Source organism: Schistocerca nitens, chromosome 1 (genome assembly GCF_023898315.1).
Source record: "Schistocerca nitens isolate TAMUIC-IGC-003100 chromosome 1, iqSchNite1.1, whole genome shotgun sequence".
NCBI lineage: Eukaryota > Metazoa > Arthropoda > Insecta > Orthoptera > Acrididae > Schistocerca > Schistocerca nitens.
This window is the reverse complement of record NC_064614.1, coordinates 411,311,546-411,326,097: the sequence shown is the minus strand read 5'-3', so window position 1 is coordinate 411,326,097 and position 14,552 is coordinate 411,311,546. Positions and strand designations below refer to the sequence as shown.

At 44.5% G+C, this 14,552-nt stretch overlaps 1 protein-coding gene across 1 annotated transcript in view; it reads right to left on the bottom strand.

Moving 5' to 3' along the window:
* The window catches only part of LOC126249766 (uncharacterized), a 1,113,531-nt gene that overhangs the window by 839,598 nt on the left and 259,381 nt on the right, over positions 1–14,552 (bottom strand). The window contains 1 exon segment of the mRNA XM_049951457.1: positions 11,281–11,390. Within this exon segment, the coding sequence (XP_049807414.1) occupies positions 11,281–11,390 (110 nt within the window).

Below are 14,552 nucleotides of genomic sequence, written 5' to 3'. Positions count from 1 at the left end.
CATTTTTGAAGGGAGAGGTTGAAATCTTGTGCCGACATTTAGCCCACTCCTCTCAAATAGCACCATTGGGGCCGTCGAGCTTGACGTCCCCATCTGACCGACTGATATCCACGAACAGCGTCACGTTCCCTTACTTCATAAGACACTGCGGAGAGGTTCAAATGGCTCTGAGCACTATGGGACTTAACATCGGAGGTCATCAGTCCCCTAGAACATAGAACTACTTAAACCTAACTAACCTAAGGACATCACACACATCCATGCGCGAGGCAGGATTCGAACCTGCGACCGTAGCGGTCGCGCGGTTCCAGACTGTAGCGCCTAGAACCGCTCGGCCACCCCGGCCGGCACACTACGGAGAAGTTTGGAATTTAGTCCACAACACAACACTGGAACAAAGGCTGGTGATCAGAACTTTACGTCACCTCCCCCCCCCCCTTCTTGCAGCCCAAATACTGGCAGTGAAAACTTCATCCACCATCAGGATTCATACCAGTTTACCTTCGAGTTGTCCGCTTCCGGTAGCTGAGTGGTCAGCGCGACAGAATGTCAATCCTAAGGGCCCGGGCTCGATTGGAGATTTTCTCCGCTCAGGGACTGGGTGTTGTGTTGTCCTAATCATCATCATTTCATCCCCATCGACGCGCAAGTCGCCGAAGTCGCGTCAAATCGAAAGACTTTCACTCGACGCACGGTTTACCCGACGGAAGGGCCTAGTCACACGCCATTTACATTTACCTTCGAGTTACGCGCCACCGCAGAGGCGAGCGTTAGCAACCTCGCCTACTTGGGCATGTACTGTATCTGACCCTCAAAGAAGGTAGCCGGAGCAGACGAGCAACAATGAGGCATCACAGGTATCAGGAAGCAGTTCTCTGCATCGTTTCAAGTTTCTTCTAACCTTCGTTCTGCCATTCTCTGTGGTAAATATTCCTTCAAATGTGTCGGCAATACATCGCAATTTCAGCAGTTCGTGCTGATGCGGTTTGATCGGACGGCGCCTGGACGAATGTGCGGGTAGTAGGCACTTTAAATTCCACGTAACTCAGATGGTGAAGCAGTGCGCGTTAATGAAACTTGGCAGTCAGCTGCCCGGGCTGTGACGGTTGTCAGAGTGGACGCAGCGTCGCGCCTGTATAAATAGCGGCGCGCCGTGCGGACGATGAACGAAGGCCTATGTTTAGCCGCGGCCACAATGACGGCGGCGCGGCCGCTGCCAGGGGTACGTAGGACCAGACTAGTCTAGTCTGGCGGACGCTCGCCACCAGTTACGTGCGGACAAGCTGGGGGTATCGTATCAGATAAAAGCAGCGAAAACCACAAGGGTCTCAAGGAAAAGAATGGGCCATCCTACTTACGTTATGGTCTTCTAATTTACTGGTGCTCTACGTCTAACCTTTGTAGATGTCTAGCATACACCAATGTCATCCATCCCTCATAACCCCCCCCCCCTCCCGATCAGACAGCACACACACTTAAACTATTTAACCAATGCACAATACCCATCACATCATCAGTTGAAAGAGAGAAGTTTTCGGTCTTCTGATTGGTTTGATGCTGCCCGCCACAACAAATTCCTATTCTGTGAGAAACCTCGACCTCTTTATCTCAGGGTAGCACTTGCAACCTACGTCCTCAATTAACTGCTGCATGTAGCCCAATCTCTTTCTTTCTCTACAGTTTTTACCCTCTACAGCTGCCTCTAGCACCATGGAAGTTATTCTGTAATATCTTCAAAGATGTCCTGCCATCCTGTCCCTTCTTCTTGTCAGTGTTTTCCAAATATTCCTTCCCTGGCCGATTCTCCGAAGAATCTTCTCATTCCTTACCTTCTTAGTACACCAAATTTTTCAGCATTCTTCTGTAGACCACAACTCAAATACTTCGGTCTCTTCTTTTCCGATTTTCCCATAGTCTTATCAATGCATTTACGTGAAGCAGAGAACGGATAAAGAAAGGGAATGGATAGGCGGTAATTCGTGACTTCCAGCCGCACAGTGCACTGTGCTAATGCAATGCCGAAAGTTGAAAAATCTTGTAGCAACAGGACTCAAACATGGATTTGCTGCTTCTTGTGAGCGGTTGACTTACGCACTTCGGTCATCCGTACACGCTCCGTGGCCGACTCGAAACTTCCAACTTACCGCAAGCTGCAGTGCAGCGTCTCTCGTCCATTAACCCCTCTACTCGCAAATTATTGATTACCGTAGGAATTCGGACGATATTAGTGCACTCACACTGAATCAACCGTCGAGGCGCCGTCGCGTTCTTAAAGAAATATATATATTTGAGTGCCGTCGCGTTCTTAAAGAAATATATATATTTGAGTGGTATCTGTTGTGTCGGACATGTCCGATAGAACAGACACCGCCGACCGAGGTGGCCACGCGGTTCTAGGAGCTGCAGTCCGGAACCGCGCGACCGCTACGGTCGCAGGTTCGAATCCTGCCTCGGGCATGGATGTGTGTGATGTCCTTAGGTTAGTTAGGTTTAAGTAGTTCTAAGTTCTAGGGGACTGATGACCTCAGATGTTAAGTCCCATAGTGCTCAGAGCCATTTGAACCATTTTGTGAACAGACACCACTACTTTATCAATGCAGACCTGAACTCTTGTCCGAAAGTAAAGATCGATAAAACGTGACTTACTGAGAGGGCACGAGCATGATGGCATGCCCCAGAAGAAAGAACAAGCCATCACAAAAGAAAATAATCCCCAATATCGTCGAGGAGGAGGTACGGCATAGCCCGATCAAAGGTTATCCTCTGCAGTTCACTGTCATCCACGAACAAGATCTTTTACTTTTTGGGCTGAGGCGTACCTCATAATGGGCAGAAAAATCGGACTGAACTATTCAGAAAGCGAGGACGACCAAGTGTTAACTTCTACGCACAAATATAGTTGGCTTAAATTTTAACCGAAAGCTGTTAACAAAAGAAAATGAAGAAGAGCGATGAGCGCACAAACATGACTGGAGGCATGATGTTTGTTTGTGAGAATTCAAAAGCAGAATATGTGATGACTCACATGCAGTGCTCCAACAACGAAGTGCAGGTAAATAAAAATCGGTAGGTAATACTGCAGCAGGAATACGAAAAAAACGCGACAGAATAATTCCCACAAACTCATTCTTGTTCTAATGCTTAGATGAGAGTATTTCGCATCTAACTCACGGCTGACTATCTATGTATTTATGACCAGCACGGCTTCAAAATAATTGTTACTACGTAAACAGGCTTCAAAATAATTGTTACTACGTAAACAATATGTCAATTTCGCTTCGTGTATGTTCTATTTATTGCGAAAGAATAATAGTGCACCTGGATGAATCTTTCACTCTGTAGCGGAGTATGCTGCCTGATAAAAACTATGTGACGGACCAGCCCTGGAATATGGAACCTTGACTATTGCTGACAGTGCTCATACCGACTAAGCTATCCACGTACGATTCACGACACGTCACTACAGCATTACTTGTGCTAGTTAGCGAACTCCACATAAGCTCTCTTCCATACCCTAATGGACTCCCACTGCAAAACTACCACTTCCTTTGTTCCAGTAACGCAGTCCAACACGGTATGCAAGAGAGCTTGCTAGCACCAGTAAAGCTGTCTTGTGTTGATTGCTCAGTCGGTAAGAGTAATGTCCGCGAAAGTTCGGCACACAGTTCTTAATCTGCCAGGAAGCTTCACTAACAGTGTACTCAATTAGCCGTCTCTCCCAGCCTTCATATATCTGGTAACTTCTGCGTAAGTATTTCATAATATCAATATTCCACGTTTAACATCTGCGAGCAAGCCTCCAAAGGAGATATTTAGAACTGACTGAGTGCCAGGCGTTGCTGGTGTATGTATTTATTTCAATCTTCCGTTAGTCCATATCATTCCATTTCCTCCTCCCACGTCTCTCTGTCGTCCACCATAACCCCCTCCCTCTATCCACCTCCTCCACCCTCCACTCCATCTCCTCCTGCCCTCTCTCTGTCAGTCTGCTCCTTCCTCCTCTGTTCCACTAATTCCACCTCCTCCTCCCCATATTACTGCCCATCTCCTCCTCCCCCACCACCTTTCAATCTCCTCCCCTTTCCTTTCTGTCTCCCTCTTCTCCTCTTCCCTCTCTCTACCCATCTCCTTCGGTTCGTTTTCTCTGTCCATTTGCTCCTCGCCCATTTCTCTGACTATGTCTTCCTCCCCCTCATTTTCCCTTTCTTCTCCTCTCTGTGTCCATTTTCCCCTCCCCTATGTCTGTCGATCTGCTCGTTCTACCTGCGCCCGTCTTCTCCCTTGCTGCCTGTCCATCTTCTCGTTCTCCCTTCTCTCTCCACGTTATCGAACTCACGTCAATAGGGGGCCGGTGGTTCGTACCCCTACAGTATTTCTTTCCAGATTGTAACCAATCTGTGTACCAAATTTGATTGAAATCGTCCAGGGAGTTTAGGAATAGCTTTCTTACCGGCGACTATGCCAACATACGCACATGTTAAATACATTTCAAGCTTATTTAACACATTTCCGTATTTCTACACTTTCACCTGTATGTCTAGCGCATTTTTCCCAGCAGTTTCGTTTTCACGCAGTTCAATTTTTATGACGTATCTACTGAACTATGTGATGTGCAACGATATAATTCTGCGGGTACATCCAGTGGTATAAACGCCTACTGTCTGCGAAATGTGTAAGTGAATAGATTTAGTAGTAAAGAAGCACAAAAATTAAAATGTCATGCATGACGTGGCAGCCGGCCGAAGTGGCCGTGCGGTTAAAGGCGCTGCAGTCTGGAACCGCAAGACCACTACGGTCGCAGGTTCGAATCCTGCCTCGGGCATGGATGTTTGTGATGTCCTTAGGTTAGTTAGGTTTAACTAGTTCTAAGTTCTAGGGGACTAATGACCTCAGCAGTTGAGTCCCATAGTGCTCAGAGCCATGACGTGGCAGTTTCTCACACATCTCAGTTCAGGAGATATGATATCATAGACACTAAGTGTCGTACAATGATGTAATTTTTCTGGTACATTCAATGGTATATGTGAATGCTGTCTGCAAAATATGTCAGGAATACAGTTAATACTAAAGAAGTACTAAATTAAAAAGTTACGCTTCATGTGGCAGTTTTACAGCATGTTGTTGTTGTTGTGGTCTTCAGTCCTGAGACTGGTTTGATGCAGCTCTCCATGCTACTCTATCCTGTGCAAGCTTCTTCATCTCCCAATACGTACTGCAGCCTACATCCTTCTGAATCTGTTTAGTATATTCATCTCTTGGTCTCCCTCTACGATTTTTACCCTCCACGCTGCCCTCCAATGCTAAATTTGTGATCCCTTGATGCCTCAAAACATGTCCTACCAACCGATCCCTTCTTCTAGTCAAGTTGTGCCACAAACTTCTCTTCTCCCCAATCCTATTCAATACCTCCTCATTAGTTACGTGATCTACCCACCTTATCTTCAGCATTCTTCTGTAGCACCACATTTCGAAAGCTTCTATTCCCTTCTTGTCCAAACTGGTTATCGCCCATGTTTCACTTCCATACATGGCTACACTCCATACAAATACTTTCAGAAACGACTTCCTGACACTTAAATCTATACTCGATGTTAACAAATTTCTCTTCTTCAGAAACGATTTCCTACCCATTGCCAGTCTACATTTTATATCCTCTCTACTTCGACCATCATCAGTTATTTTACTCCCTAAATAGCAAAACTCCTTTACTACTTTAAGTGTCTCATTTCCTAATCTAATCCCCTCAGCATCACCCGAGTTAATTTGACTACATTCCATTATCCTCGTTTTGCTTTTGTTGATGTTCATCTTATATCCTCCTTTCAAGACACTGTCCATTCCGTTCAACTGCTCTTCCAAGTCCTTTGCTGTCTCTGACAGAATTACAATGTCATCGGCGAACCTCAAAGTTTTTATTTCTTCTCCATGGATTTTAATACCTACTCCGAATTTTTCTTTTGTTTCCTTTACTGCTTGCTCAATATACAGACTGAATAACATCGGGGAGAGGCTACAACCCTGTCTCACTCCTTTCCCAACCACTGCTTCCCTTTCATGCCCCTCGACTCTTATAACTCCCATCTGGTTTCTGTACAAATTGTAAATAGCCTTTCGCTCCCTGTATTTTACCCCTGCCACCTTCAGAATTTGAAAGAGAGTATTCCAGTTAACGTTGTTAAAAGCTTTCTCTAAGTCTACAAATGCTAGAAACGTAGGTTTGCCTTTTCTTAATCTTTCTTCTAAGATAAGTCGTAAGGTTAGTATTGCCTCACGTGTTCCAACATTTCTAAGGAATCCAAACTGATCTTCCCCGAGGTCCGCTTCTACCAGTTTTTCCATTCGTCTGGAAAGAATTCGCGTTAGTATTTTGCAGCTGTGACTTATTAAACTGATAGTTCGGTGATTTTCACATCTGTCAACACCTGCTTCCTTTGGGATTGGAATTATTATATTCTTCTTGAAGTCTGTGGGTATTTCGCCTGTCTCACACATCTTGCTCACCAGATGGTAGAGTTTTGTCGTGACTGGCTCTCCCAAGGCCGTCAGTAGTTCTATTGGAATGTTGTCTACTCCCCCGACCTTGTTTCGACTCAGGTCTTTCAGTGCTCTGTCAAACTCTTCACGCAGTATCGCATCTCCCATTTCATCTTCATCTATATCCTCTTCCATTTCCATAATATTGTCCTCAAGTACATCGCCCTTGTATAAACCCTCTATATACTCCTTCCACCTTTCTGCCTTCCCTTCTTTGCTTAGAACTGGGTTGCCATCTGAGCTCTTGATATTCATACAAGTGGTTCTCTTCTCTCCAAAGGTCACTTTAATTATCCTGTAGGCAGTATCTATCTTACCCCTAGTGAGATAAGCCTCTTACATCCTTACATTTGTCCTCTAGCCATCCCTGCTTAGCCATTTTGCACTTCCTGTCGATCTCATTTTTGAGACGTTTGCATTCCTTTTTGCCTGCTTCATTTACGGCATTTTTATATTTTCTCCTTTCATCAATTAAATTCAATATTTCTTCTGTTACCCAAGGATTTCTATTAGCCCTCGTCTTTTTACCTACTCGATCCTCTGCTGCCTTCACTACTTTATCCCTCAGAGCTACCCATTCTTCTTCTACTGTATTTCTTTCCCCCATTCCTGTCAATTGTTCCCATATGCTCTCCCTGAAACTCTCTACAACCTCTGGTTCTTTCAGTTTATCCAGGTCCCATCTCCTTAAATTCCCACCTTTTTGCAGTATCTTCAGTTTCAATCTGCAGTTCATAACCAATAGATTGTGGTCAGTATCCACATCTGCTCCTGGAAATGTCTTACAATTTAGAACCTGGTTCCTAAATCTCTGTCTTACCATTATATAATCTATCTGATACCTTTTAGTATCTCCAGGATTCTTCCAGGTATACAACCTTCTTTTGTGATTCTTGAACGAAGTGTTAGCTATTTTTACAGCATGAAGAGCCAAAATGTATTAAGCGATACACTTTTTTTTCCATTTACTATTTCGTGAGAGTTGTCAGCGAGAAAAACTTTCGTGAAGTGTAGGAATTTATTGCACGTCTCTAAGCGCTCTCATTCTCAAACATTGGATACCTAAAGTGTGAGCATTCTCACGGCGTGGGCTACACTGCTTTTCACCACCTCCCTTTTGATAGGTGGTTGGTTCTTACCCCCACAGACATTCTTTGCTGACAGTAAACGATATGTGTACCAAGTTTGGTTGAAATCGGTTGGCCGGCCTCCATGGTACAGCGGTTCTAGATGCTTCAGTCCGGAACCACGCGAGTGCTACGGTCGCAGGTTCGAGTTCTGCCTCGGGCATGGGTGTGTGTGATGTCCTTAGTTTAGTTAGGTGTTTTAGTAGTTCTAAGTTCTAGGGGACTGATGACCTAAGATGTTAAGTCCCATAGTGCTCAGAGCCATTAACTTAGATAATCAAACGATGGGAGCTTGACTCCCGAAACGCGTTACTAAGGATGATGTTACTAATATTGGTGGTTGTATGCTAATGTATTTGCGACGAAAATATTTACGAAAAATTTTGCGTGGATAAGGGTATTGTTTTATCTCATTACGTCTTCATTTCAAATTATTTTCTTTATATATTTTTATCATATGGAGAGATGTAAAGACAAAACATTTTTATTAAAGAAGACATGTAACTATCTCGGAAAAGTGGAAGAAAAGAACTGTGACAAATTTTAGTTTTTGGTTTTTGTATTATGTTTCATTGCACCATGCACAGTTCCATCGCTTTTAAAAGGGTAAAAGAAGACAGGACTCTCCGCGACAGATACCACGAAAGGCTAATACTTCACTTTATTTTACGACGCTGAACCGACGCAGAAGGCGGCGTTTGGAGAGCGCAAGGTTTACACGAAGGGCGTTCAATCAGTACCGCAATACAGTTTTTTCTGGGTCAGTTTCGGTTGAAAAAATGCGGAATTTGTTGTGGTACCTCGTGGAATATTCCCGCTACAGCCCCTATAGGTTCATGAAGTTCAGATAGGCGGCGGCGGTATTCGTAGCCTTCAAAATCACGTCTGTAATGGAGCTGCGTTCACGCAGAGAGCTGTCATCGAGTTTGTTTTGGCGGAACACCAGAGCACAGAAGATATTCATTGGCGTTTGCAGAATATGTGCGGAGACCTGGCAGTGAACAAAAGCGCGGTGAGTAGTGGGGGCGAGGCGTCTGTCATCACCGCAACAAGGTCGCTCAAACCTGTCTGATCTCCCGTGCGACAGCCGGCTGCATACAGCTGTGACACCGGAAATGTTGGAACTTGCGGACACACTCATTCGAGGTGATCGGCGAATCACAGACAGACACCTCGCTGCTCAACTGGCGTCTCGGTTGGTAATGACGACACAATCGTCCACCAGTTGGGGTACTCAAAGTTGGGTTTCTCGCCGCCTAACAGAAGACTGTAAGGAGCAACGAAAGACCATATGTGCAGAATTGCTTGCCCCGTTGAATCGTGGGGAGGATATTGATGAAGCAAGACACTGGCTCCGACGTCGACCAGTGAAGTGATACCATCTGGCCATACAAGCTCTCCCCGTGAGGTGGTGTAAGGCCGTCACATTGAACAGAGATTATGTTGAGAAATATGGTGCACTGGAATTATGAATAAAACTAACCTACTTTCAGAAAAAAAAACTGTGTTGTGTTACTTATTGAAATGCCACTGTAAGTAGAGGAAGGACGCCGGACAAATTGTAAAAAATTGTGGGGAGTATCATAACTGAGCCGGTTGAAAGTATACGATAACGCAAGCAAAAACATTCCAGTAAGCATAAATCCGCAAACAAGCCGTTTGCGAGGTACCTGCGAATGTATGGTTACGAGCCACTACTTCATCATGGTATTATTAATTATGGTACATCCTGTATAATAAAAATTAAAAGACGGTTACTGTATATCCCCACATTAAGCAACTCTTTCTGTCTCTTAAATACGGTAACATATGAGCTTTATCATAAGGTGACCATTTTTAAACGAACATGGTCAACCTATCAAAAAAGTAGTTGGATGGTTGATATGTAAACAACATTACAGAACGATCGTGGTTGGACGTCTTCAGGACATGAGGCCAACGCCCGCTTTGGTTAATGATAACAAACGTAAAACAAGGAAAGAATCATAAAGAGGGCTCGGTGCAGTACTCTGCTGCACTCATAGTTTACGAGGCAGTACGTGGATCTCAGGTCAAGCGCCTGGTTACACTGCTCGGACATGCAGGGCTTCTGTGTAGCTCCGGCGACAACGCCGTCAAGCGCTGCCCTAGGGTTTCAGCCCTCCACCCGAGCAAACGCCCTCAACAAGAACAACACGCGCAATAGGATTTCTTTACGATTTGTGGAGGGATTAGCGGTAGCTAACACGGAGGAATGAAGCTCAAGTTCGATTTGAAACTACTATCTAAGGTACTACTGAATCAGTGCCCAGCACTCTTGTAGAAGGGAAGGATGATAAACACATTAAGTGTAACTCCAAACTGTACACATTCCTGGAACGAACAACCTTTTTTTGTCTATGTTACGGTGTCTTTCTATTATGATACTACCTGAAGGCACTACAATTTGCACTTGTGCTTGGCGTTATGATCCACAGATCTCGAGACTTCCTACATCAGAATTTAGTTTAACTCGTATAACAGATACAACAAAAGGTAACGAAAGAGGAATCTCTAAAATTGAATTAAAGTTTATGGACAAGGAATAAAACTTCGAGTTTCCCCAGCTTTAGAGCGATGCAGTTTTAATGCTGATAACTTTAACAGTACGACGTACTCTCGGAATGTACAGAGTGGTGGTAATGAAAGTGCAGCTAGCAGAAGTCCAGTGTGGACTGTATTTATCGTACGGCAGCGAAACTTAGTAGTTATACTTATCCGTTAATGCAGATGCGATTTAGGCTGGCAGAAAATTAGTTCTATTTTCAGCCACCAGGCGCAAATACGGTGCTGTGAATGCAAGTAAATAAATGTAAATGTCGTGTGACGAGGGCCTCCCGTCGGGTAGACCGCTCGCCTGGTGCAAGTCTTTCGATCTGACGCCACTTCGGCGACTGGCGCGTCGATGGGGAGAAAATCTCCGACCCAGCCGGGAACTACCCGGCACTATTCAAAATCTTAAGCAACGTATCCGCAGACGTGTTCGCAATTCGCTTTCCTGCACAAAGAAATCTGTTCCAGAAAATGATTGATTATTATAAATCCACATAGGCTTTGCAAATCAGACAAGATATCCTCCATCATTAAACTCCAAAGTATCCATCCATCACAACGATGCCGCCAATTCTGGTCACCTTCAGACATTGCACTTCTTTCTACTAACATGTCAAACGTACATGAACGATTCTCACGATTCTGCTCGAATCAATCTGGTTAGTCATGTAAACAAACGGCTTGTAACTTTAGAATGCTAATGAGATATCGTACGTATTACATTCACTGGATAGCTGAGCGAGGTGGCGCAGTGGTTGGCACACTGGACTCGCATTCGGGAGGACGACGGTTCAATCCCGTCTCCGGCCATCCTGATTTAGGTTTTCCGTGATTTCCCTAAATCGTTTCAGGCAAATGCCTGGATGGTTCCTTTGAAAGGGCACGGCCGATTTCCTTCCCAATCCTTCCCTAACCCGAGCTTGCGCTCCGTCTCTAATGACCTCGTTGTCGACGGGACGTTAAACACTAACTACCACCACCACCACTGGGTAGCTATGCAAAACGGTTTTCCCGTGCGCCGCGCCGGTCTGGGCTAAGCTTCACTCACCGTGCTTGCTGTGGACGAAGCCGCATGAGTCTGGGTCCTTCTTGCTGGCTGCTCTCACCTCGTCCAGCACCTGGCGCGCGATGGGCGCAGTCAGTCCGGCGGGGCAGTTCCTGAAAGCACGAGAGCAGGCGGCTGTAGCGTCAGACCAAGATGTGGGGCTGCGAGTCTCAGCCCAGAAGCTAACATGCGTGGTATAGTATTTTATTCACTTACTCATTAGTTACTGCACTCCAGGAACAATTGCAACTCGTGTTTCATAGTTACTATCATTATTTTTAAAATTCAGAGTACATTAATTAAAAAAGTCCCTTTTTTAACGAATAGTTATCTGCACAGCCCCGAAACGGGACACCACATTATACCACATAAATATTTAAAAAATCAGTAAAAATAAAGTGATCTAGAGAAGAAGAGAAGGTACAGGGGAAGAAGAGAATGAGACTGAGGAAAGCAAAGTATTATCTAACGAATGTTGGACATAATGAAAACATGTTACCAGTAATAGTACGAAGTCTAATTAGTGAGATTAACGCTCGGCCTAAGTACTAAAGGTTTATTACTCACTTGATGTTTTATCTGAGCATGATGAAACACAGTTCACCAATTGCAGTCCAGCACTCCGTATATGGAGCGCCATAGCAAAACCTCATTCTGGCAGGTGCTCGCGTTTTTGGCACGAAAGGTGTCATCTACCTGCTGTGACTGTCCTCCCCTCCTTGTTCGGCTCCCGCGCCCGGGTTCGATTCCCGGCGGGGTCAGGGATTTTCTCTGCCTCGTGATGACTGGGTTTTGTGTGATGTCCTTAGGTTAGTTAGGTTTAAGTAGTTCTAAGTTCTAGGGGACTGATGACCATAGATGTTAAGTCCCATAGTGCTCAGAGCCATTTTTGAACCTTGTTCGGCACTGCAGACCCTGCTGACGTGACGTTCTGTCTTCCCTACATCTGTCAGAGTTCCCACCCAGACGGAACTGCTGGAAGTTATCAGGAACTCGGGAGTCGAATTCATGCTGGGAATATCATGTGCTCCGAGACAACTGCTGACGTCACTGTCCTTGCTGGGTCCACAGTGGGGCACAGCTGTTACAGATTACCGAGCTTCATTTGCCCTTCCGCTCTGAAGATTCGCTGAATATTTGCCTCATTGCCTGTTCAGAATATAACGTGCTTCTCTGTCACGTATGAGATCATAAATTACTGCCTCTTGAACAATCTGTCTCTGCGTGGTGTGAGCCTTTCACAGTCGATTATCATGGAATAATTAGGATAGGTCCGCGCCCCATCTGCATGTGGATCACATCTTCCTTAGGAATTAGACAGTTTTTCATTGGACGTTAAATTCTGACTCGGCTGCTTAGTTCCAATTGGGGAACAACCATGTGACCCAAAAAGAAGAGTATAAGAAGTTTGTTGAAAGTTGAACAAAATGTCCACCGTTATTTCATTCTGCACATCTGATACTACTACAATAACTGTAAGCAACATGGTTCTAAAAGTAAGAAAATCGCAAAAAAGCACTATATTCTACAGACTGAATTAATATTTCATTTAATAAATACAGGCAATACCGAGGAAAGAGAGAGTCTTAGATGGCGTAAAATCCCTTTAGTCGTATATATAACGGACAAGGAAAAATTACTTTCACATATTTCGACGCAGTATACACAAAATTACTTTAGACAAATAGCGTGGGTCGGACACTATTATACAATTCTATAGGCGTGGCAATTCAGGACCACCAAATTCACCGGATTTGAAACCAATGGACTACTTTCTATGGAACCACGAGAAGAATTTGCTGTCTTCCAAACTTGTGGAGGTGCGTTCACTCGCGTGATTCGCATTTCACCAACTCTTGAAATCGTCAGAGAGGTTTCAAGTAGGCTATAAGGTCCGACAATCACTTCTCAACAATTGCACTCTATACGAATGTCAAAAACGTAAATGTTAAGCCATTACAGTCAATCTGCATGTATTAAAAATTGGTTAAAAAGTAATGGTTAGAGTTAGTATTTGAATCTGTCTAATAATTAGGATCCTAGCCGCATCCGATTCTGTACTATATCTAAAACAGTCTGTTTTAATGTATTTCATCCGTCGAAGGTTCTAAAAATGTTTGTTTCCGTATCATGTATAGTTTCAACATGATTCATCGCGTGAGGAGTAACTCAAAAAGGAGCAAATGTTCTCGCCCAAAGTGCGTCATTACAGCTGCAAGAGACTTCTGATACGCTGCTCGGATTAATGGACCAAAGAGTCATAGCGTTCGAAGTCGATAGGCAGAAGACTTTTCACTTTTTCATAGCAACAGCAAATTTCATCTAAGAATATTCACAGATATCTCAATACTACACTTCTATCTAATCTAATCGCTACATCGTTTAATTTTATTTTAGAATTTCCTTCCAACTTAGCTTTCAGCAGAAAATACGTAGTTTTGAGGTCTTAGAGACAATATGACACTTCGACAACATCCTTCAACTTCATGGAGTGCCGCGTTACACTTTCCTTCTACAGGGTGTTTCAAAAATGACCGGTATATTTGAAACGGCAATAAAAACTAAACGAGCAGCGATAGAAATACAACGTTTGTTGCAATATGCTTGGGACAACAGTACATTTTCAGGCGGACAAACTTTCGAAATTACAGTAGTTACAATTTTCAACAACAGATGGCGCTGCAAGTGATGTGAAAGATATAGAAGACAACGCAGTCTGTGGGTGCGCCATTCTGTACGTCGTCTTTCTGCTGTAAGCGTGTGCTGTTCATAACGTGCAAGTGTGCTGTAGACAACATGGTTTATTCCTTAGAACAGAGGATTTTTCTGGTGTTGGAATTCCACCGCCTAGAACACAGTGTTGTTGCAACAAGACGAAGTTTTCAACGGAGGTTTAATGTAACCAAAGGACCGAAAAGCGATACAATAAAGGATCTGTTTGAAAAATTTCAACGGACTGGGAACGTGACGGATGAACGTGCTGGAAAGGTAGGGCGACCGCGTACGGCAACCACAGAGGGCAACGCGCAGCTAGTGCAGCAGGTGATCCAACAGCGGCCTCGGGTTTCCATTCGCCGTGTTGCAGCTGCGGTCCAAATGACGCCAACGTCCACGTATCGTCTCATGCGCCAAAGTTTACACCTCTATCCATACAAAATTCAAACGCGGCAACCCCTCAGCGCCGCTACCATTGCTGCACGAGAGACATTCGCTAACGATATAGTGCACAGGATTGATGACGGCGATATGCATGTGGGCAGCATTTGGTTTACTGA